Source organism: Lissotriton vulgaris, chromosome 9, assembly GCF_964263255.1.
Source record: "Lissotriton vulgaris chromosome 9, aLisVul1.2, whole genome shotgun sequence".
In the NCBI taxonomy this organism is placed as follows: domain Eukaryota; kingdom Metazoa; phylum Chordata; class Amphibia; order Caudata; family Salamandridae; genus Lissotriton; species Lissotriton vulgaris.
This window is the reverse complement of record NC_141697.1, coordinates 840576244-840600639: the sequence shown is the minus strand read 5'-3', so window position 1 is coordinate 840600639 and position 24396 is coordinate 840576244. Positions and strand designations below refer to the sequence as shown.

Sequence of the window (24396 nt, the reverse complement as noted above, 5' to 3'; positions counted from 1 at the left end):
GTGACGTATTCTAATGCTAAGCTCCTGGTGATTATGTGTTCTAGTCCTAGTTCGAGGAAGCTCCCAGTTGTTATATGTTCTAAATGCCAACTCCATCATGTGCATATTCCTGGCAGTGGTCCCATGGCCCTGTCCTGTATATCTTCCCTTGTAAATCCTGCCCGTGCCTCTGGCACCCTGTAAAGTATGTGTTCCTATGTGTCCTTTTTAATACAAAGACTATTTTCAGATATACCTGGTGTGGAGTTCCTTTTGTGGGGGGCCCGGGAGGTTGTTGCTGGGGGTGCGTGCGCAAATGCTTTACACATGACCTCCGAGATAGGCCTGACTGCTCGCGCCGCGTTACCTAGAGGGTGAGCAGGGGTTGTCTTGGCGTGTGACCCCCTTGCCCTGACATAGGAGTGGTGGTCTCTGACTGGCTGTGGCGCAAGCCCTGGCCGGCCGGGGGTCCCATTTCCTACATGTGGCCTCCTGGTTCTGCCCGTGGCTCATCCCCTGGTTCGAATTTCCTTGTAGCGATGTTGTCGGAGAATGGTCCCATGTCAGTTCTGCTTGATTTTTTTGAGGGACCATAGCTTTGACAGCCGTTGCCGGGAGCTCCACCTCTAGGTTACTCTCTGACTCTGGATTGCTACCGTCGATATCAGAGCTATGCAGCTCCTCATCCTCTGACCAATCGGCCTCCTCTGTTACGGAGAAGAAACACTCACTGGGGGTCTTCTCCTTTTCCCAATGGATCGGGCCCTTTTGAATAATGTTTGATGGTAATCGTCCTTGTTCACCCGGAACAACAGTATCCTTCGACGGTTCGCAGCTGGCTGCGGAGGATCTAGAGGAGCCATATTTAAGTACCTCTGGAGTCTCTCCCCCTTGGCCGACCTGATCACCTTCGCTGTCAATATTTGTGACGGGGGACCGGCAGATTACACCGCCTCACCTTCTGGAGACGTAGTTACTATATCCTCGACCGGTGTAGGAGCTTGGCCCACGTTGCCCACAACATTATCAGTGTCCGCCTCCACTACTATTAACAACACCGGGAGGTCCGTCTTGCCCTGAGCTCCATTCAGAACAACATCCTCGCCTTCAGATTCTGGCTGTGGACCTGGCTCTGGCTCAGGCTCGAGCTCTGGCTCTAGCTCCTCATCCTCTCCTGTAGCCGGTAATGAAGTAGTTACTGCTGCTAGGGCCATTTCTGATGTTTTGAGCTTTTTTTCCTTGTCCTTACGATTCATCATTTCTACTATGCTTATAGTGGCAGTGGCTGTGGCGACGGCATGTCTAGTTCTGGCGGATGCGGGCCTCAACTCCTTAGGGGTTCCCTGTCCAGGTATCGGTTGCCTTGTCCTAACCCCAGGCTCAGCTTCACACAATACCGCCTCGGTGCCGGCACCATCCGCAGCAGCACTTACGGCACTTACGGCACTTACGGGGTTAACCACTGCACCAGCATTCTCAACCACGTTTCTTTTCTTTGCCGGTGGCTTACCTCCAGCGTTAACTTTCGGAGCCATCCGTGGAGAAAGCTGCCGCTTCGCCCTTCTTTGCCTCCTGTCTCCACAGCCCCTGGACTCCACTCCACCTCCACTCCACCTCCACTCGACTCCGTCCGAGCACCTGTGCTGCTCCGCCCCCTGACTCCGTGAGCTCCACGAACTCTGCAGAGGAGCCTGCCGGCCAACCCACTCCTCAGCAGCAGTGCAGCGGCAACCCTCAGCAGCCCGTGGGGGAGTGCCTTGCGGTAAGAAGCAACCAGAGGCATCCACACCGATATGTTAAGTTTAAGCTGTATTATACAATTGTTCAATTTCTCACGGTTCTTTTGTATCTATTCACTCAAAGAAGATCTCCATTAAGCACCCGGTGACCGGCAGGGATTCTCGGCAGAGAATCTCGGCATTAAACAATCAATAGTTGAGGCGAGCCTGCGTCCATGTCCACACTGCTAGCGCTGCAGCTCAGCCGTTCCTCACGGCCGCCATCTTGCTCCAGCATGTCCATCTGCTCCAGCATGTCCAGAGGCTCCCTGAACCTTCCTTCTCAGATCCCGATACGAAAAGAAGAAAGAAGATCAAGAAGAAGAAGACCCGCCGTGCAGCTGCTAACAATAGGACGACAACAACTGACTTGGCCCCAGCCCTACCGGCCTGTCGGTCCTGGAACCTGCTCCTGCCTAATCACGGCGACTCCTGCAGACAGCAACCTTGGAACACCCAGATGACCTGCCTGCCTTGACCCTCTTAATGTCTGGGACTCCCATCAGCAGAGGCTCTGCTGCAACAACCCACCTGGTGCCAACCAGGAAGCTCCAGGCCAGCCCACTCTGCACCCACTGAGCCCGGGCCGGGCCCAACCGAACCAAGACCACAAGGACGTCCCCCCGGCGACTCGGATAAGAAGTCCAGTGCCCAAAGAGCCTCCTCGACGAACAAGCCGAAGCCTGCAGACTCAGAACCAGGGGCCAGCCGAGGGTAAGCTTGTCCGACACCCAAAGACACCTCTGCACCCGGCGCCCTACAGCCCCCTGTGCCTCCCTTTGGGTTACTTACCTATTCTCCAAGATCCCAACTTACCTCTCGAAGTGCTGGTCGCCCCTGAAGAGTCTCTGTCCCTGAGCGTGCAGCCATTGTTCCTTTTTAACCTTTCCCATTGGATAACATTGAGCGCCCGATGGCTCAAGAGCACCCTGCACCCAGCCGCCCGAGTGCCGCTGGCTGTGCCATCTTTGTCCTACCCTACTCCCCCCCTTGCCCTTAGCAAGTGACCAGGAGCCCAGCTCCCACAGCCGCGTGGCCTGCTGGCCAGCAGCCACTAACCGAAGACCCCCTTTCCCCCATTGGATATCATTAGGCCTACCTACCTCTACACCCGGCTGGCTCTGCGCTGCTGGGGCGGAGCCCACTGTACTTACCTGACCCTGGTGGACCCCTGAGTCTATACACGGAACCTTAACCTCACCAGCCAAGTACTCACCTGGAACCGGTAGCTCACTTTCCTGCCGTTGGATAACATTGACCCATTTTGACTCGAAAATTTTCTAAGTGTGAAGTTTTGAAAACTGCAAATATTCACATATATTCAGCCAAATTCCGAAGTACTCACCTAGAAGTAGGCGAGAAACCAGTACTGGACCTTGCAGCCCAGTACTGAACTGCAAAAGTAATCCTTACCGGGTTTACTAGTAATCTGTATTTTTTTCCGTAGGAACCCATTGCTTTTCTATGAAATTTCTTCTGTGTCTACTTTTGAAAACTTGAAATATTCTTTAAAAATCGTACGAAATACTGAAATGCAATTACCTACCTTTTTTAAGTTCAGACCCCAGTGCAGGCCCTAGAAGCCCAGTACTGGATTACAAAAGTAACGCAATCATACTTTACCTGCAACCTGAATTTTTTTCCCATTGAATAACATTGCCAGATTGTCATTGAAAAGTTTCTAAGTGTGAACTTTTAAAACAGCTTTATATTCATGAAAATTCACCACAGTAACTAAAACGTTTTTGCTAATCTGGTTTCATTTTAGACCCCAGGACTGAATCTAGGATCTAGTCCTGAAACTACTAAAGTAATCTGTACTGTAATCAACTGTAATTTTCAGGTAACAATCCATTGAGCTCAATTCTAAAGTGTGCCTAGACTTGAGTTGCCTTCAGCAACTCCTGTACCTATTGTGTTCACCAACGTTATTGCTTCCTTGCAAAGTAATTACATGAGAGTTCTCATATCTAGCAAAGTATATTTTTATGCCAGTTGGTTCTAAAAATAAAACAACGAGTGCGTTGCACTGACCTCTGGTACTGCTCGACCAAGCTACCACTTTTGAGAGTAAGTTCAGTCCTGACTTTAACCTCTGTTATACCTTTGGAGTTTGTGGACTCTATACACACTGTACTTCATTATTGTCCAGTATATATAGAGCCACTTTCTCACATCAGGTAATTTGTTTAACCAACTCTTCTTCAAAAAGAAGGATGTTGTCAAGGAGCAGACGTTTATCTATCACTAGATCTGACCGCTTCGAATAGATCTTAAACAAAAATGATCTTTTTTGTTCGCCCTATAAAGCAGAATTAGCATTACCTAAAATTTCAGCACGAAACTCTTGAGAGGAGATACATTCATAGAAGCTCTAGTCAGTCCCTTTACTACTAATTTGTAAAAAACAAAAAATGTGGGCTAACGCCCCAAAAATATGCAATAGCATATCCTCACACATTTTAAACAGATTATGTGATCATGCCTTAGGTTTTTGCACTTGGAGAGGAAAACTGATAAGCTTTGGATTCAGGTCTAGAGTCGTACATATTTTGAGCCGTTTTTTCTTTGTTTTTTAAACATTGGAAGTCCCCTTTGCAGTATTTAAAGACCCATTTTCACAATCCCACATTATTCAACATATTCATGAGGCCATTCCCAGCTAACGAACTACACTACATAATAAAACTGTTGTGCCCTAATGGCTCCCACACCAATAATGAAATAGTAGAACGTGAGATACCGGTACTGAAAAAAAAAATGAAGAAATATTGCCCATCAAATGTATGTATCACCCTACTGGTGCTTTTCATCTTTGTGCAAATCTGTTACTTACGGTTTAGATCTTCATTTTGTTCGTTTGTTGAAGGTGTATAATAGGAACGTGACAGGTCGAGTAACAACATTTACAACCATCATACAATGTTTGAATATAATTCAAAAGGTACTTACTGTTCGGGGGAGCAAACGTGTGTAGGGATGTATGATATACATCGCGCACCATGACATTGCGGGCTTTAACACTGCGGTGAATACATCGCAAAGTGCAACACTTCGCCATCTTTCACATCGCACGCATTTACAACGGCAATGCATTGATTCCTATTGGTAAGTATGAAACATCGCAGGCGCTTAGATCGCACGTCATGACAACGCATGCTTTGCCTTTTTGTTCTCCCAATCCATGATCCCGCGTCTAAACCTTCTTAGACGCTACAACGGAAGACGCCACGAGATGGAGCCGGCTTAAATCCATTCCCAAATTCTCATCCACACCGGGCTATCTGACCTGAGTGATCTTGATTTCGAAAACACAGTGCCTTTCACTAAATAAGAGAAGATATCCAGCACTTATTTGACTGGACGGAAGAATACTTTCCTAGACTTACATTTAAGAAGAATTCTCTTTATTTGCCCTGAAGAAGTCCGTGGAGGACGAAACGCGTTGGCTACAGTGCGTTGTGAAGAACTAAATAAAGATTGAACTTCTAAAAAAACATCTCTGATTCTGCTACTGAACGTTTTTCTATTGTGATTCATGAATTTTGGCTATTATTGTATATACTTAGAAAAAAGAGAATTGTGTGCTGGATCAATATTGTCAAAAAATTATATGTTGGAACAATCAGTTGTTCTTGGAGATTTAGGAGAATAGAATCTCCGATCCGTGGCACCATAAAAGAAAGAATAAGGCAGCACTTAGGATAGGGGCAATTGTGCTTAAAACCCCTTTCCCCATTCTCTTTGCTTTCAATTATGTCTGCAGGAAATGCCTTCTAACTCCACAACATGTTTTTAGCTTGTTTGTAATGTTTAACGTTTTATATAATTCTGAGAAAATATGATTGCCATTTTGGGGGGCTCTGGCTAAATTATTTTACGAAGCGTGTGTTGACAAAATAAAGGTTCTAGTCTGGATCGGTGTGAAAAAATAACTACACATGGTGCAGGATGTGTGCTCTAAGAGCTAAAGTGCTTATTTTTAATCTTAGCTTTCAGGGTTCTCATTTTTAGTTCACCATATTGTGTTATTCTGAGCAGATGACACCAGCTTTCTCGCTCTGCCTGAGTTCCCTTGTCTACCAAAGTTGTGCAGTTAGAAACTATTGGCAACCACGCATTTGAAGCAATTTTAGGAACGTGGAAAAGGAAGCCTTCCGTCCTAAAACTGGTAGCGCACTAGGAAAGCAGAGGCGGCGGCCATTACATATGTGTGTTTTAGCAGAAGGTTTTGGACACTGACCAAAGGTTTACATGAAAAGAGGCTGAACAGAGAGGCGAGCCTGTTTCACCAAGAGTTTAAAGGAATACTTCTGCTGTCATTCTCAGGGAAACAAACTCCTTACCCAATCAGACACCAGCAGGAACTCCACTGTGATAGGTCAATGAAAGCGACGTCTGATTTCAGAACTGGCCTCATCTATGTTATTACAAACTACTGATGTCAGAACTGGCTTAATCTATGTTATTACAAACCACTGATGTCAGAACTGACCTGAGATATCTATTACACTATACTACTGCAGTATCACAAGGGCCTCATACATCTATTATTACAAACTACTGATGTCAGAACTAACCTCAGTAACGTTATTACAAGCTACTGAAGTCAGAACTGACTTTACAAAATCTCCTCATCCTCCCATCAATCATGCTCCCACCTCCCAGCCACCCATTCACCCATCCATCATCCATCCATCCACCCATCCATCCACCCATCCATCATGCATCCACCCATCCAGCCACCCACCCATCCATCCACCCACCATGCATCTATCCATCTATACATCCACCCTTCCATCCTGCATTCACCACCCACCGACCCACCCATCCACCCAGCCACCAATCCATCCATCCATCCATCCATCCATCCATCCATCCATCCACCCATCCAGCCACCCACCCATCCATCCACCCATCCACCCATCCACCATGCATCTATCCATCCATCCATCTATCCATCCATCTATCCACCACCCAGCCACCCATCCATCATTCCATCATGCATCCACCACCCATCCACCCATCCAGCCACCCATCAAAAACATACGCCATCCATCCACCCATCCATATATCCACCCATCATGCATCCACCCCTCATGCATCCATCCAGCATAATCGTCACCTGTGTCTAAAAACTAAAAAGAACATGTCCATGTTTTGTCTGTCCATCCACCCATCATGCACCTGTTAACAATTTTCGCTATCCATCCATCCACCCATCATGCATCCATCATTAATTTTGTCCATCCATCCACCCAACATGCACCCATCAGCACTTTCCACCATCCATCCACCCACCCATCATGCATCCATGAACAATGTTGTCCATCCATCCACCCATCATGCACCCATCAGCAATTTTGTCCATCCATCCATTCATCCACCCATCATGCATCCATCAACAATTTTGTCCATCCCTCCATCCACCCATCATGCACACATCAACAATTTCCGCCATCCATCCACCCACCCACCCATCCATCCATATACCCATCATGCACCCATCAGCAATTTTCGCCATCCATCTATCCACCCATCATGCACCCATCAACAATTTACGCCATCCATCCACCCATCATGCATCTACCCATCATGCAACCACCCCTCATGCATTCACCCCTCATGCATTCACCCCTCATGCATCCATCCAGCATAAACGTCATGTCGTGTGTTCAGGTCATCTTGCATATGTCACCATGCATCAGTCATTCATTCATCAGTCATTGGAATTGTTTACAAAGTGCACTTCAAAACTGACACAAAACCCTAAAAGCCAATGCTTATTGGTCCCGTGTGTAGTGATCAGTGGCGTCACTAGGGTTGGTGTCACCCAGTGCGGGTGACTCATGGTGTCACCCCCTCACGACTTTTAGCACCACAAAGACTTCTAGGCGTCAAGAGGAGGCGATGTTACATGGATTCTAGGGGCCGCAGCCACTGTCTGGTAAAATATGATCGCCAGAGAATCACCTTGGTGGGACTCTGCTCTCATGTGGCCGGTCCAAGAGCCCACATGACATGATCAGCTGACCTGTCCATGTGGTGGGGCCACACACTTGTCGCCTGATTCCAGCAGTGTCGCCCTGTCTTTAAAAGACCCGCGTTGCAAGATCTGGCAGACTCCTTTGCAGCCTCCATTGATGACCATAAACAGGCGTCGCAGAGGGCACCAGTCAGGCACTCTCCCCTGAGCCCCAGGCCAAGTCTTGAGAGGAGCCCTGCTACCTACTGAGACGCTAGCAGCAGAGCCCCATTAACTGAAGCGTCAAATGGATACTCCAAGCACTGCAATGACAACTCAAACTCTAGACAATACTTGCAGTAGCCCAAAACTACACAGAGCCTAGGACCCTACCTAGAGTGCAACGCAAGAGCACAGCAAGCATCGCTAAGTCACCACGCAAGTCCTGGCATTCAGGCCCGGACTGGCCGTTGCAGGCACCGGGCAAACCCCCGGTGGGGCGCATGGGTGGGGTGCCGGTTTTGGGCCCTTGGGGGCCGTTTTTGTTACAGGGCCTGCAGAAACGGCCCTGTAACAAAATCGGCCGAAAACCCCCGGGGAGCGGGAGCACTTTGCCAGGGCTGGTTTTGGTTCCCAGTCCGGCCCTGCTGGCATTTGAGACCTATGCATTATCAAAAGAGGCTACTCCAGCCCTTATGGGAAGTCACTTCCTAATACGTTCATGTCATTTGTAGCACTTTCTGTGGATAACTTTTTATCCCTGAACATGTTTATTGCGATGGGACATGTAGTTTTATTTTACACGTCATACAGAATGGGCACAAATTCATTATAAAACCAGAGTTAACACAAGGAGAGGATGGAAGGAGCGCTGAAACTTTTCAGACACTCACCGCAGTCACAGATCTGGGTTGAATCCATCATAATTCTTTAGCTCACTTCGCCACCCCAGTTCAGATACAGCTATATGCAAATCAGATTTTATGTAGTGTATAACTTCAAAATCTTTCAACATTAGACAACTGCAGTACCTGAACTCTCAAAGAGGAGCAGTGTGGACGCAGATGGAAACCTGGGTTACTCCTAAATGTTTGGCATGAGGTAATGCGCTACATAATGCCTGTCTATTAGTTCTTTGGTAGTGCAAAAACATTTGTGTATCTGCACCCCATGGCATATTCGAGAGTAGGGAGGTGTCGGAGTGTCTCAGTAAAAAGAAGTAGCTAGGCAGTGACCAGGGTTGGAAAGCATACCTTTCACAAGAGTCGTTTGTGCCTTTGGAGAAGACTGATGTGTTAGTCACAAGGGCCAGAATGATACTGAGTACCGTGGCCTCCTGCTGCTGAGGCAGTGCCAAGTATGGTTGTATCAGGGTTGTAGAGTAGCACTGAGTAAGGTAGGCTCAGTCCCAGGTAAAGCAGCTTTGTGCCTCCAAGGCTTTTGTATCTAAGGCAGCTTTCAGGTGTAAGAGCAGAATAGGAATATCGGGCTTCGGGTGCTGCCAGACATTCTGTGTGAGTTCCCCCTCACATTCTGTGCGAGTGCCCCCTCACATTCTGTGCGAGTGCCCCCTCATATGTTCTGTGTATACCCCCTTCACATTCTGTTCGGGTATCCCCCCTTCACATTCTGTGAGTGTGCCACCCCCTCACATTCTGTGCGTGTACCCTCACATTTTGTGAGTGTACCCCCTCACATTATGTGCGTGTATCCCCTCACATGTTGGGCATGTACCCCCTCACATGTTGTGCGTGTACCCCCTTCACATTTTGTGCGTGTACCCCCTCACAATCTGTTCGAGTGCCCCCCTCACATTCTGTGCGAGTGTCCCCAAACATGTGCTTGTACCCCTTTCACATTCTGTGTGGGTACCTCCCCCTTCACATTCTGTGTGGGTACCTCCCCCTTCACATTCTGTGCGGGTACCTCCCCCTCACATTCTGTGCGTGTACCCCCCTCACATTTTGTGTGTACCCCCTCACATTATGTGTGTGTACCCCCTCACATGTTGTGCATGTTCCCCCTCACATTCTGTGCGAGTGTCCCCTCACATTCTGTGCGAGTGACCCTTCACATGTTAGGTGTGTACCTCCTTCACATTCTGTGCTTGTACCTCCCCCTTCACATTCTGTGCGTGTACCTCCCCCTTCACATTCTGTGTGTGTACCTCCCCATCACATTCTGTGTGTGTACCTTCTCACATTATGTGCGTGTACCTCCCCCTCATATTTTGTGCGTGTACCCCCTCACATTATATGCGTGCACCTCCCCCCTCACATTATGTGCGTGTACCCCCTCATATTCCTTGCGTGTATCTCCCCCCTCACATTCTGAACGGGTGCCTTCCCCTCACATTCTGTGTGTGTACCCCCTCACATTTTGTGTGGGTAACTCCCCCCTCACATTCTGTGTGTGTACCTCCCCCTCACATTATGTGTGAGTGCCCCCCTTCACATTCTGTGCGTGTACCTCCCCCTCACATTGTGTGCATGTAACCCGTCTTCCTAAGAGTGCACTCGCAGCACTGAGGTCCCTCCACCCCAGTTCTGTACCCATGATCCCCAGCCTCTATGGGGCGGCAGGGCACCCTCCTCCTGCCCTACGTCTCGGGGTACCAGCTCGCCTCATGTGCACTGGATTCCTCTGGTCCCAGTCAGGGCTTTATTTCTGCAAATCATCGTTTTCAGGTGTGGTAATCCAACTGCTTTCTTTGGAAACGAAGACTACGATTCCCAGAATGCACGTGTAGGTCTTGGAATAAGATAGCCTGTCTTAAACGGGCTGACTTGCAATGAAGTGTGCTTATGTTATACCTGGCTCACCTGCCTGTCCCTGAAGGGAGATATGTGTGCCAGTTCTGTTATGTTGCTGGAGAAGCTGCCAGATGTTTGCTCCTGGAGCGCCTACACTTGTCAACCGCGGCGCTGGTAGCCTCTGGTCTGCAGCTGCAGAACCTGTGCCTGGCCTCCACAGACAGTAATATTTTCCATTTTGATCACTGTCACGGTGTCACCCCATCGGATGGTGTCACCCGGTGCGGACCGCACCCCCCTAAGGATCGCCACTAGTAGTGATGTGTAACCGGTCAGATCAGTTTGATTTCCTTACTGTGCGTTTCTTAGTTCAAATAAACCATTCATTTCACCAGTCCCTTAGTGGTGTTTTTGACGAAATAATGGGCGGCTGCTACCAGCGAGATGCTTTATATTGTCGAACAGCTGCCTTGCATAGCTGGAAAGCATAAACCAGATAGTTTGACACAACTGAACCACACAGGGGCATGTGGAAGGCCCTAGACAAATACCTGGACGCATATGACCCCGCCTTAAACTATACCAATACAAAGCAACCAGTCTGAGCACAGCATAACCCCACCCAGGGGCCGAGTCAATAGCAAGAAATAGCAAACTTCTTGAAATTTTCTTCTCCTGTCCTTTTTTACTTCTTTCCTTTTCACACCTCCCCCTACCCTCTAAGGGGGCAATTGGATAAGGAGGTCAGCTAGGCACGAAAAATCTGTAAAGTGGCGCCACCAAAACCAGCGAACCTTGGCAGGAAAATCTGTAACGAGATTTCCACGATGACTGTATGTTTTATGTTTTATGTGTATGTAAAAACAATAAAAACATGTTGAAATCACAAAAAAAGAACAGCCTAAGGAAACCCCTGGTCTTCTTTTGACACTGCATTCCCTCACCCAGGCGTTTAACAAATGAACCGTGTAGCATACTAAAACCAAAATAGCATTTCCTAAAATAAATAAATGCGGGATTTCTAGTTCTGCGATGCCACATCCCTCTTGCTTATTCCTCGCTTCTCTTTTTCCTGTTAGGCTGCTCGGCGTGGAGAAGGTGACCAGCTATGCCCTCAACGAATGGCTGATGGACATCAGGAAGAACCAGCTGCCTGGGATCCTGGGAGGTGTCGGACCTATGCATTCTGTCGTGCAGCTCTGTAAGGCTTCATGCTCAGTGGTTAAGAGAGGCCCCATGGTTTATTAAGAGATCTGATGCAGAGCCTGTTTCATGACTTGTACAGCCATGTCTAGTAACATTTGTGGTGCGGAAGTGAGGGATGGATTTCAATGAGTATGTATATTTTTAACTGTGTGGGGTAGACAACAGTGTTGAATGCAGTTCGGGGACATGGGGCCAAATATCCGGCAGGGCATGAAACAAAAGTGGTCCACATTTGTGAATTGCAGCTTCTGGTGCAGTATTGTTTGGTTTGTCCTGAAAAGGTGTGCTGAGGAGGATTAATCAACGCAACTGTGAGACAGAAATCACAGAACAAAGAGAGACACACACTGACTGAGAGCTTGCAGAGGTGAAGCATGATGTGCTTTAGGGTACGCATAATATTTCAGACCCATATGCGGGCGAGTGCTGTCTTTTTTTTTTTTTTAAACACCTTTATTTGTGTACTTAGGTTTATACACGGCTTGCGGCCTACAACCCCCCAGGGCCGGCAGCGTAACAATCTATATAGTCAAGCAACTAATCAGTTGATGATACACAGCCATATTTCCGACAACCCTGGGGTCCGGCGGCGCTCGTTTTTCTGAGAGAAAATAATAAATCCGGTTAACAGTTATAACAATGCAGGAGCAAATCGCAGACGATCCTGGCTACCATATGGTAGTTCCGTGTAGGTCTTATTCTGTTAAGCAAGCAGTGAAGGTGTATTTTTAGTTTGAATCATCCCGTGCTAGTGTAAAGACCCCTAAGTACAACTCCCTCCCTCCCCCAAGATTCTGAAACCACTGAAATCTCCCCCAACTAGACAGCTGGTTCACTGGTTTACATGTTGCTAACTGTCTCGCTGCATAATGCGTCTGTTCTTATGACACCCCGCCCTATGTGTGCTCGCCCTGGTATGTACTGAGTTTACTCTCACTTTTCCTAGTACCTTATTCAGGAAATATTACAGCCCTCGTCGTGTGGTGGTAGTTCCGTAGTTCAGTGTTCCACACGTTCCACAGAGACCCTGGCTAGCCTCCCCACTCAATCATCTAATTGTCTCCCACTATGTGAACAAAAGTGATCATTAACCAGTGTGAATATTACTGTGCCTCGATCTGCTCGTCTGGCTGCGTGTCCGCAGTGTTCTCTCTAGTGTTTCTAAAGGTATTATATAGACCTCAGAAGGTTTTCGGGCGGCTCGTGGGGGGGAGAAGCTCGCTGTAGTGTTCCGATTGGGTGCAACAGTATAACATGTCACTGGCCCACCTTTTCTTAGTCGGTGTTGGGCCTCTCATCCAGCACCGAGCTACTGCACGTCTGGCTAGTAGCAAGCCCATGTCTGTCAATCGTCTCATCGCCACTGGCAATTCCTTGGAGTGTCGCAGCGCCGTGGGTAAGTCATAGTTTAGTATTTCACCCAACTCCGCTATCACCATCACCGAGAACTCGTGTATCCTGTGGCATCCCCACGCCAAATGGAAGAAGAAGTCGACAATAGGCGCATGGCATTTCTCACACTCAGGAGATTACCTAAGACCATATCGGTGCAGCCGCTCCGGAGTATAGTACACCCTCTGCAGAAATTTAAAGTGGATCAACCGGTGTCTTCCATTTAAGGACAACTTTCTAGTGCTCGTGCAGCAGTATTTCCACATGGTGTCGTCTATCGTGATCTGTAAATCCCTCTGCCAGGCAAGCCTGGCCTTTGAGGGTTCCTGCGCCCTGTGTCGAGTAATTGCCTTGTATAGGTGTGCTGTAATGTTACGTGATTGTTTTGTTTTAATAACATGGGTTAGTTCCGGAAACTCCGGTGGCTCAAAACTTCCTTTAGAGCACTGTGGACTCTATGGAACTGAAACCGCTGCAGTAGCGATGTACCGTCCGATGCCTGGGCCACCTGTACCCAAGCTTTAACTTTGCCGTCTTCAACAGCTCACCGGCTGTCTCAATTCCCAACTCCCGCAGCGCCCGGATCACTCCCCTCTCCTCGACAGGCAAAAGCCATTGCATCCATTCCACTGCCATTAGAGGGGAGTAGATCAAGTCGCCTCCTCTGGCCCTCAACAGTGAGTTCAATGCATGTTTTGTAGCAGTAATCGAGTCTAGCACTCCTATTCTACGGTCCACGGGGGTGCAGATTGTGGCCGGTAGCGGGAGAGGGTCTGCAAAGAGTCGTTCCATCCTCACATGTGGGATGTTTTCCTCACCATGAATCCATGTGTGTAAGTGGGCAGCCTGTGCGACTCTATAGTAATGTTCCAGATCTGGAGCTCCCAGGCCACCTAGCTCGTACGGGAGCGTATGCGTGTTCCATTGCACCCTCAGCTGTTTCCCACCCCAGGCTAAGCGAACCAAAAGTTTCGTCAAATTTCTGAAGAAAGCCTACGAGAGTATGATGGGCAAAGTGTTGAACAGAAAGAGGAACGGGGGTAAAACCACCATCTTCATGATGGCTATTCGACCCATCAATGACTGTGGGAGTCTGCACCACTTCTCCACATCGTCCTCACATTTACCAAATGCCACGCCGTAGTTCTCACGGAACAAAACCTCTACGTCCGTGTGGATCATTATTCCTAGGTATCGCACCGGGTCTTTTGACCAATGTAGTGGATATTCCATTTCGAAGTGGTTTGTCACCGGGGTCAGCGGGAACACCACTGATTTATCCCAATTAATCTTGAGTCCAGAAAGCGCCCCAAAACGTACCACCTCCCGCAGCACAGAAGTCAGGTTCGTCTCCGAGTTACGTACATAGAGTAGTGTATCGTCAGCATAGGTCGAGATTACAATCTTATATGTTGGGAAGCTAACTCCACGGTGCCAATGATACTCCCGCAGTGCACAAGCCAGTGGTTCAGCAACCAGTGCGTAAAGGAATAGAGATAGTGGGCAGCCCTGTCTCGTGCCCCTGCTAATTTCGAATGGATCCGAAACACAGTCCCCTATGCGTATTCTGGCCAATGGCTTCCAATACAATGCACCAACCATTTGCAAGAACGGTTCCCCTAAGCCGAGCCTTCGTAAAACCCTCAGCATGAACGGCCACTCTACGGAGTCGAAGGCCTTCTCCATGTCTAAGAAGATGGCAACAGCCTTCGTATCCTGCCTTACGTGCTGTAAGGTCCCCAGCACTGTGCGAATGTTGTAGGTCAGGTTCCTTCCAGACACAAAGCCAGACTGCTCTAGAGCCACCACTTCAGGCTCTATTAGAGCAAGTCGTGTGGCTAGCACCTTGGCGTATAGCTTTGCATCTACATTTAGTAGAGACAATGGTCTTTAAGAGCTGCAAACATTAGGGGGTCTACCAGGTTTTAAAATTGTGACTATTAAGGCCTCTCTCATTGACTGTGGCATACAGCCCTCCTCGCACACCTCGTCAAATAGAGAGGATAGGTGAGGAATAAGTTTATCTTTGAGCGCCTTATATAACCCCACAGTTAGTCCATTCGCCCCAGGGGCGCTGTGCACATGCATACTAGCCAATGCCTCGGATATCTCGTCTGCCTGTATTGGGGACATTAGAAACTCTTGGTCAGATTGTGCTAAGAATGGCAATTGTATGTGCTCTAGCTAGTCATCCATGTCTGTCTCGAGGTTTTCGGTCTTTGTAGTGTATAGGTTGGAGTAATAGTCTTGAAACTCCTTCAGGATCTCATTGTCTGTCGTGGCCACGCCCCCTGCGGCCGTTTCAAGTTTAGTCAGTTTCGGGGCCCTCCTGCTGTTGCGCAGTATTTTAGCTAACAGAGAGCTCGGACGCTCGCTTTCACCGTAAGTTCTCGCTGTCGCGTATTTCCCCATATGACATATTTCCCTGTCCGCCTCCTCATTAAAGTCCGAGATAAGGGACCTGATTCTATCTGTTATAGCAAGATCCGGGTCCGTCAGCTGTTGTGTCTCTAAATCGGCCAGTTGTGACTCAAGGTAGCTCAGTCGCTGTCGTATGGCTTTTAGAACACTAGAGTGTTTGGCCATAGCTATCACTCGGATAAATACCTTGAACGCTTCCAACACTGTGCGGAAGCTATAGACAGAGCCAATGTTCTTTTCAAAAAAGAGATCTATTTCCGCTGCTAGTTCCCCTCTGAAGGCGTCGTCCAGCAAAGAGTACGGGGGAAAACGCCATGTAAAAGGGGGAATCTTACGTACCGGTGTCTCCAGGACTAGCAGTATTGGCAAATGATCAGAAAGGGTGTGTGCTAATACCGTACAGGACAATATGTGGCTTGTGACGGAATATGAGGCCAGCCAGTAGTCAATCCTGGTATGGATGTCGTGGTATGCTGAATAATGCGTGTATCCTCCGCTATTGGTGTTTCTCCCCCCCCATACATCAACTAAGTCTAACGTCAGTAACTCGGCCTGGAGTGCAGTAGCAGCCGCCGCGAAAGGTCTACGCTGAGGCCCAGAAGACCTATCTAACTCCGGGTCCATCACCAAGTTGAAGTCCCCCCCCCAAAGCATCTGCGCAGTGGAATAGTCTCTGCAGCATCGCGCTAGCTTTTCGTAAAACTCCGGGGAGTCATAATTCGGCCCATAGACGTTGACTACAATCAAATCATGTCCCTTCCCTGTGCATCTGGATATGAGATATCTACCCTCTGAATCCGCCTGCACTAGTCTCAAATCTAGCTTGGATCTCGGATTAACCCACGTCAGGACTCCTCTAGAATGTGTAGTGAACCCTGCTACTGTGGTGTTCCCCGCTAAACCCCTGTGTTGTAGCATTGTACTCGTTAGTGGTAGATGAGTTTCTTGAATAAGAGCCAGGTCAATATGGTGCCTCTGTAAGTAGTGCAACACTTTCCTCAGTTTCCTGTGATCGTTCAATCTTCTGACATTCCAGGTTAAAGCTCTAAGGGTGTCTACAGGATTCCCAGTATTCGCCCCTGGAGCACTAGACATCTGTGCCATTGGGATGTACTACAGCAGCAAATAACATCAGTGGAACATGTATTCATTTTTCTATCATGCTGAACCAGGAACCATTCTACAAACTTTGCCCCTCCACCCCCCCCCCCCCCATCCCCCCTCCATCCCACCCACAGCAGACCCTCCCCAACCTGGTCCGACAGAAGCCCACTACCCACCCGCCTCCCCAAGTTCGATATCCCAACATTACATACTAACATCACAACTGTGCTTAACGCGCAGGAGTAGCCTAGGGTCATAGACTCTACCAAGATCTCAGAACTCACGTGTAGCCCTTAACCCGCCCCCGCCATGCACAGGATGTGTAATTAGAGCGACGTCTCCATGTCCGTTAGCTTGTCATATGTTCTCCCCTGTACTCCACCCTCTGCGTAAACCACTGCTCAATCAATGTCACCAGTCCAGAGTGGAGCAGCGGTAGTAACCAGGGCTATAACCAGTACTAGGTGATAAAGAAAAATCAGGGACAAGTAGGATAAGGACATGCATCGTCCGAACTTCGCGACCCTCCTCCTGCTCCCTAAATCACTTATCTGTATGGTCTGCATACTCCGCAGTCTGAATCCTCCTCGCTCACTGCCCCTCCGCAGGGAGGTTCTCAAAGGCTTCACCTGTCAAATGCTGTACTAGTGTGTAGCAGGTATCTGCGCCGTGGCAGAACTCAGTCCTGGTCATCCAAGCGGCTGTCACTCCCTTCCGCCTCCGGAGTCTCTTCATTGTTCAAATCCTGATCCCTTGACCAGCGCTTCATAGCTTGTTGCAGTGCCTTGGGGTCCGTAAATATGTGCGAGTGACCACGTCGATTGACGCGTAATTTAGCTGGGTATAACAGAGCATAGTCTAGACCAGAGGTCTTCAACATTTTGGATGCCGAGACCCCCCTGTCAAAATTTTCAAGCGTAAGGATCCCCTCCTGACAAAAAGTTCTAAACCTCTAGGTTATGAGGAAGGTGAGGACCAAATTATGCGACAGGCTTCACTAAATTGTGTGAGTAGAAAATGCAAATAATGTTCTGTGATGCTGCGTATTTTGGGGTAGCATTGCTTTATTATTTAGAATTTTTTTAAACACAGTAATACTGAGGAAAGATTTCCCCCCATCAGTACCAGTTTATAACCAAAATACAGCAATTAACATCAGAAAGATGTCTAGTCAACCTCTGTGAAGGGCCTCCCAATCCTCAGGAATACGCGCTGCCACATTAGAAGCTCACCTGGCCATGGCCGGGAGCAGCAAGGGTGCATTCAAACCGTGGTGGTCTTGTGCAGAGTTAAGCAGTTTATCCATGCCCCTCTGCTCTCAACCCCTTCCTTCCATCCCTCTCTTCTCTCCTCTCCCAACCCCGGATCCCACTCTCACATTGCAGGCAGATGGTTATTAGCCCCAGGACACCTTTTGGTAACAGTAGCGCACTACAAATGTAAATAATAGGCAGAATCAGGGGATCCACTAGACCCGAACTTCGGGGGGGGGGGGGCAGTTAACACTCCCAGCCAGGTGGTCGCACACGGTGCAACAGTCTTTCCAACTTCTCCATGAATTCACGCACTACCACTCACCAACAATACACCTCATCTCTCTAAAGCACCTGTCTGACAAACATTTCATTTTTTTATAGCGCTGCTCATAGTTTACCCACACTCAGTTCTGTGATGTGCATGGTACATCTTCTTTGTACCAGGCACTTTAACCTTCTGCACAGTGTGGGTGACAAGAGTGCCCATGTGACTGCACGGTGAGCAATGCAACAGTTGTGAGAGTAGGGTAAAAGGAGTAACTGCAGGGTGAGTGATGTGACCATATGCATTTGGGTTCGGCTGTAAGTGCATAGTGGGACGAATTAGTGCATGGTTAGAGATGGCCTTGTTTGAGTGAGCTACAGATTGAGCAGTAAGGGGGGGGACAGGTGAGTGGAGTGTCACATGAGTGCAGGGTGAGAAGTGTGCTCGTGTGACTGCAGGGTGAGGTACAGAGTGAACAATGCAAGCTAATTTTTAGTGCAGAGTGATCACTGTGAGAGCAGGGTGAGCGGGTGAATGTTGTGAGTGCATGGTGATCAGTGTGAGTGCAGGGTGAGCGGGTGATCAGTGGGAGTGCATGGTGATCAGTGTGAGTGCATTGTGATCAGTGTGAGTGCATTGTGATCGCTGGGAGTGCATTGTGATCGCTGGGAGTGCAGGGTGAACGTGAAAGTGAAGGCGAGAATGAGAAGTGAGTAGTTTGAAAGCAGGGTGCATTCCCAGAAACTTGAAGCGTAGAGTTTCAGATATAAGTTAAACTATTGCTATAATGGCATTAATCAGGGTTCGAGGGTGGAGGAAATAAATAATGTGCTGATCCTGCAACAAACTTCCAGTCTAATGATTAGGGTTACCAGCTCATTATTTTGATGGCCCAGAAATAAGCAGTCACCTACAGCTGTATTTTTTGCACTTATCTGTGAATACTTAAAACAGCAAATATAAATAGAAAGCACTTTTAATTGTGTTCTAGGGATGCCTCAATGATCCATGACTAATAATTAAAGAGAATAAAGACAGAAAAGTCACATCACTAATTAATACATACTTTTTTATTTATAACTCTATTTAGTGTCAAGAGCGGGTCTCTGCAGGATCTTTAAACAACATATAGCAGGCATGTTTCTTTTGGCAACCCAACTTTATATTTCTTTTCATTAAATGCATTCTCACACTACAGCAGTAAGTGTAAAAATACAAATGTAAGGAATAGGCAGAGTGGGGGCCCAGGGGGTATTGGAACCATAAAAAAACTAAGCTTTGGTAATCCGTTAACAAAGGCATGTAAATATGCTAATGGTCTTTAAAGACCTGTGAAAAACTCGGGCCGGAGATAAGACTCCAGACACTGCCCAGCTGAGGCCCCAGGAGCGCGAGCTGCACTGCAGCAGCCCTGGCTGAGACACAGGATGGGGGAGGAGGGGGGCTGAAGCCCTGGAGGCCAGGGCAGAAGTGACACTGTGAAGGCGCGACCCCCTTTGCATCGCTCCACGGCCCCCCTGGGGGTCGCGCGCCACAGTTTGAAGACCCCTGGTCTAGACCCATCTCCCTGAGGCGTTTTTTGTGGGGAATGAATTGCTTGCGTTCTTCCTGCACCTTCGCCGTAAAATCTGGGTACAGAGATATGGCGGACCCTTCGTATTGTAACTGTTGTTTGGTCCTCGCCAGCTTGAGCGCAGTGTCTCTGTCACGGTAGTTAAGTAGCTTCGCTATTATGGGGCGAGGAGGTGCCCCGGGCTTTGGGCGCGGAGCCAGTGTCCTGTATGCTCTCTCCACCATGAACATGTTGGAGAACACCCCATCTCCCAGAAGAGATATCAGTAGCTTTTCCACGAAGTGTTCCATTGGGCCCGTGTTTGTGCTTTCCGGAAGGCCCGTGATGCGGAGGTTACACTGTCTTGACCGCGCCTCCAAATCCTCAGTTTTATCCTGTAGGACCTGCATCATCCTTTCCATCTTTTTATTTGTTGTGTCTAGGTCTGTCTGCGCCTCTTCCACTTCGGTCATCCTTCTTTCGGCCATATCGTGACGCTCAGCATGTTTATCTAGCCGTTCCGCCATACGGTCCATTCTATATGACATACCATCCATTTTAGTGCCCAGAGCAGAGATGCTAGTTGCAGACTTTGCTCCATAGAGAGTAGCATGGCCTTAATGTCCGAGTTTGTGCCCTGAGTCTCCTCAGATTGCGTCGCAGTCCCGTCTTCCGTCTGTGGGCTCTGCTGCAGTATTCGTTTTTGTGCGAAGGGCAGCCTGCTTTGAGTTCTGTCTCCTTTGCCCATCTTGTGGCTGGCAGCCCACACCTCCTCCGGGAGGACACGTGTGTAGTTTGGTGCGCTGCAGAACGCTTCCAGTATGCAGTAGTTTAGACTTTCACCTCTGGGTTTCTCGTTGCGCCTTCCGTTTGGTATAAGAGCGTCAATTAGTGTGCAGATGGGCAGCACCGCCTATCTCTTCCACCTCGTGCAGCGATTGCCGTTTTCCAGGGCCTAGGCGGTCCGCCAGTTCAATGCAGTCAGGGCGCAGGCCTACGTGCGATCAGCTTCTCAGGGGCCCCCGCCTATGGCAGCCAAGTATCTGGAGTATCTCCTGTAGGGGGGATGTGATGAGTAACTTCTCCCCATATGTCCGATATTTATACGGTCTGGAGGAACCACTTCAAGCACAGGACCGCCCTGCTCTCAGTTGAAGTTTGGCAATATGGCGTCAAGAGCGCCAGGCGAGGTGCAGTTACTTGTGAATGTGGAGCGCTGCAGTCCCACTACGCTCTCACCCAGGGGTGGGGGGCCACAGCTGCCGCGCCGATAATCCAGCAACGCTATGTAGACTCTGGGCCGCCAGCTATCAGGCTCTCGCAAGCCCGCCTCCTCAGTATGTCGAGCGTTCGCCGTCGCCGCCAACCTCAGCTGTAAGGCCAAGGCCCACGATGCCTCCAGGGGCTCAGACTACACCCCGACAGCCGGGGACGGGTGCAGGTGCAACTCCGGGGACACTGCCCCGAGTGATGGTGTTGTGTGGCGTCCCTCGTATGTGCAGCTCTTCCCTCGTGCGGGCTCAGCCGAGCGCCGGAGCTCCAGACCTCACCTCTTTCAACAGCCGCACGTCGCGCGACGTCGCCCGGGCACAGGGCGCACGCGAGACCGCGGTCTTAAGGCCTACCAGCCTTGGAACATCGTCAGGTCGCCGCACGGCACATGATACGTTATTTCGCTGCCTCAGGGGCCACGTCTGTGCGCCTCGCCTTCGACAGTCTGGGGAAGCAGAAATTGGGCGACGATCGTCACTCTAACGGTTTCAAATCAGGATAATTGCAATGTGCACGGCGGAGCTTCGGTTTCAGGCAGCCATTGCGCTTGCTGGCTAGCTCCGCCCCCCCCCCCCCCCCCCCCCCCCCCCCGGGTGAGTGCTGTCTAATGAGTATGGGATTTTATTCAACCTATATATGGGACTCTTAAGAAGGTAAAGTAAACGTTTCTCAGCAGTCAACAGAACCAACCACTGCCCCACCAACACTCCACTAGAATAGCGACATACATCTGTATATCAAAAACCACAGTTGATGGACAGAATGCAGAACAATGTCATACATTCACCCCAGTGCAGAGATCTGGGCCTAAATCCATCCTTTTTTTGCACTCCACACCACCCAGTTCAGACATGGCCATATGCAAATCAGTCTGACCCTGTGCCTCGTGGGTACAGTCCAGCCCGAACTGCCAAGCCATGCCTTCCCTGGACTGGAAACAAGCTTCAGAGGACCGGTTTCTGGCATTCCAGCCGTCTTCAGCCCGGCTTGCTTGAATCAAGTGGTGTGGAGTGCATGGGACTCACGTCTGAGCATACCCATCCCACTCGGGGTGACAAATGCAAAAACCACAGTTGATGGACAGAATGCAGAACCTTGTCGTACATTCACCCCAGTACAGAGATCTGGGCCTAAATCCATCGTTTTTTTGCACTCCACACCACCCCAGTTCCGACATGGCCATATGCAAATCAGTCTGACCCTGTGCCTCATGGGAACAGTCCAGCCCGAACGGCCAAGCCATGCCTTCCCTGGACCGGAAACAAGCTTCCGAGAACCGGTTTCTGGCATTCCAGCCATGAGGCACAGGGTCAGACTGATTTGCATATAGCCATGTCTGAACTGGGGTGACAGAGTGGGCTAAAGAACGGTGATGGATTAAACCCAGATCTTTTGACAGGGTGGGAGTGTTTGATTGATTCAGATGCTCCGTCCATCACCACCCCCTTTTATACATCTGTATATCAGCACCAGTCCCACTTCTCTTCCCCACAGCCCTCAAGTGTGACCTGGAAGTGGTGGTGGAATATTCAACTAATATGCTCTGACAGGTGGACTGAAATGATCATTTGATGGGTCATAACAAAGTATTTTTCTGTAATTAAAATGAGATTGCTTTAATAGTCCAATTCAGCATTTTACACTCCGCTTTCATCAAAGACTGAATATTTTCTGTTATGGGGCTGCAAACATATCTTTTCAGTTCAGTGCCTGAAATGCTTTTCCAAACAACCAAACGACCCTGACTTTTAAAAAGACTAAAATGCTGTTTGGACATCCGAATTGAGTTCTGACCTGGCATTTTCACGCATCCTTATTTGTTATAGGCACATCCCCTTCACCTCATTACTCAATCATCAATCACTTGCTCCTCTCTCACTGATTCCAAATGGATAAGAGGAGATTAGGAAGAAGGGAGCCAAAGTGACATGGACGCCACTCCTCCCACAATGCGATATTCTCATTCCCAACCCTACTCTTCCTCTTGTTTCCCCAGGAATTAAGGCTAAACTGAGGCAGAGGAAGTATTGTTTGAAATAGAAGACTTTCATAAACAAAGCACATTAACCTCATAGATGCTATTAAACATCCCTCCCCAGTGCTGCGCTGTCCATTGGAACCAGTGCTGAATGGACGTCCAATGGTCGTGCGCAGCACTGGGGAGGTAGTGCTGCCGTCGGCCAACGCACCGACGCAGCACTTAAGGGGTTAAGTCTGGTTAAAGTGACTGTATGCCGAATTAAGCATGCATCTTTTTTTCTTACTTTTTTAATTTATATTATTATTTTTTTTAACTTTATTTTAGTTATACAACATGTATAGAAACATTCCCCCCCACAAATGGCATCAATTAAAGAAAAACTTTTGCATACAGTTCGATGACCTCATTATGGCACTTAGAGGTACAGGCATCACCGGGGATTAAATTTATATTATTGAATGATGTTTGATTTTATGGTTTTTAATATCCAAATAAATCATGATGGTGATGATAATGTAATGAATGAGGCAGAGGTTTGGGGATAAGCGACAGATATCAGTTGGCCAAAGGCTTGCTCCCTTTTGTGATTAAAAACTGCAAATCTGAAAGAAACACGTAGTGATAGATTCCATACCTTAGAATATCCCCAGGCTTCAGACTGGATCCGGAGAGTTGTCGTCAGCAGTACCCCTGAGCGTCGGTAGGTGGCGTCATGCGGCTCCGCGTCCGTCGTTGTCGTCGTAATCGCCGAGATTACGTCACGCCCAGTACTTAGACGCCGCCCACGCGCGCTGATGTCAGTTCTTTCTTTTTCCGCGCCAGCAAGCGCGGAACCGGTATGATCTAGTACCCCCGGTCTTTTTTGACTACGTTTTTTTAGGATTTTGTCTCCTATTTTTTCTTGAGTCGCTCGACTCCTGGTGCCATAGGGATGCCCGGGTTTAAGAACTGTGGAGACTGTCACCGCATGATGTCGGTGATGGACCCACACCGAGTGAGTCTCTCCTGCCTTGGCGTGAGCACGACTCCAAGTCGTGCCCTGACTGACAGGCCATGGCGCCGAATACTTTGCGGGGGCTGTACTGAAAGTTGCTGGAAGTCCGGCATTCGGTTCCGCGCCGTTCAAGGTCCCGGTCCCGTGGGAGGTCGAGGGACCGGTCGCGGAGTCGTCACCATCATTCTTCTGTATCTGTCTTCACACTCTGGGTCAGGTAAGTCGAAGCATTCCAAAAAGAAGCTGAAGAAGCGTTGTCGCTCTTCGACTTCCCTTCGCCCCTTTTCGACTTCCCTTCGCCCCTTTTCGACTACCCTTCACCCGTCGCGGCTGAGGGTGGTGCCATCCCGTGGCTCCGGCGGAGCCTGTGACATCACCGCCATTCTATCCGCCCTTCCTCGGTCCGGCGGTGATGCCTGCCCAGGTGCAAAAGTTTCTTGCTGCCTTGGCCCGTCTCTTTGGGCCGTCTGGTCCCGCT

At 49.0% G+C, this 24396-nt stretch overlaps 1 protein-coding gene across 1 annotated transcript in view; it reads left to right on the top strand.

Moving 5' to 3' along the window:
* Window positions 1–24396, top strand: part of ATG2A (autophagy related 2A) — a 2120972-nt gene that overhangs the window by 1903802 nt on the left and 192774 nt on the right. The window contains exon 28 of the mRNA XM_086939522.1: window positions 11555–11676. Within this exon, the coding sequence (XP_086795648.1) occupies window positions 11555–11676 (122 nt within the window). The remainder of the gene's footprint in view (window positions 1–11554; window positions 11677–24396) is intronic.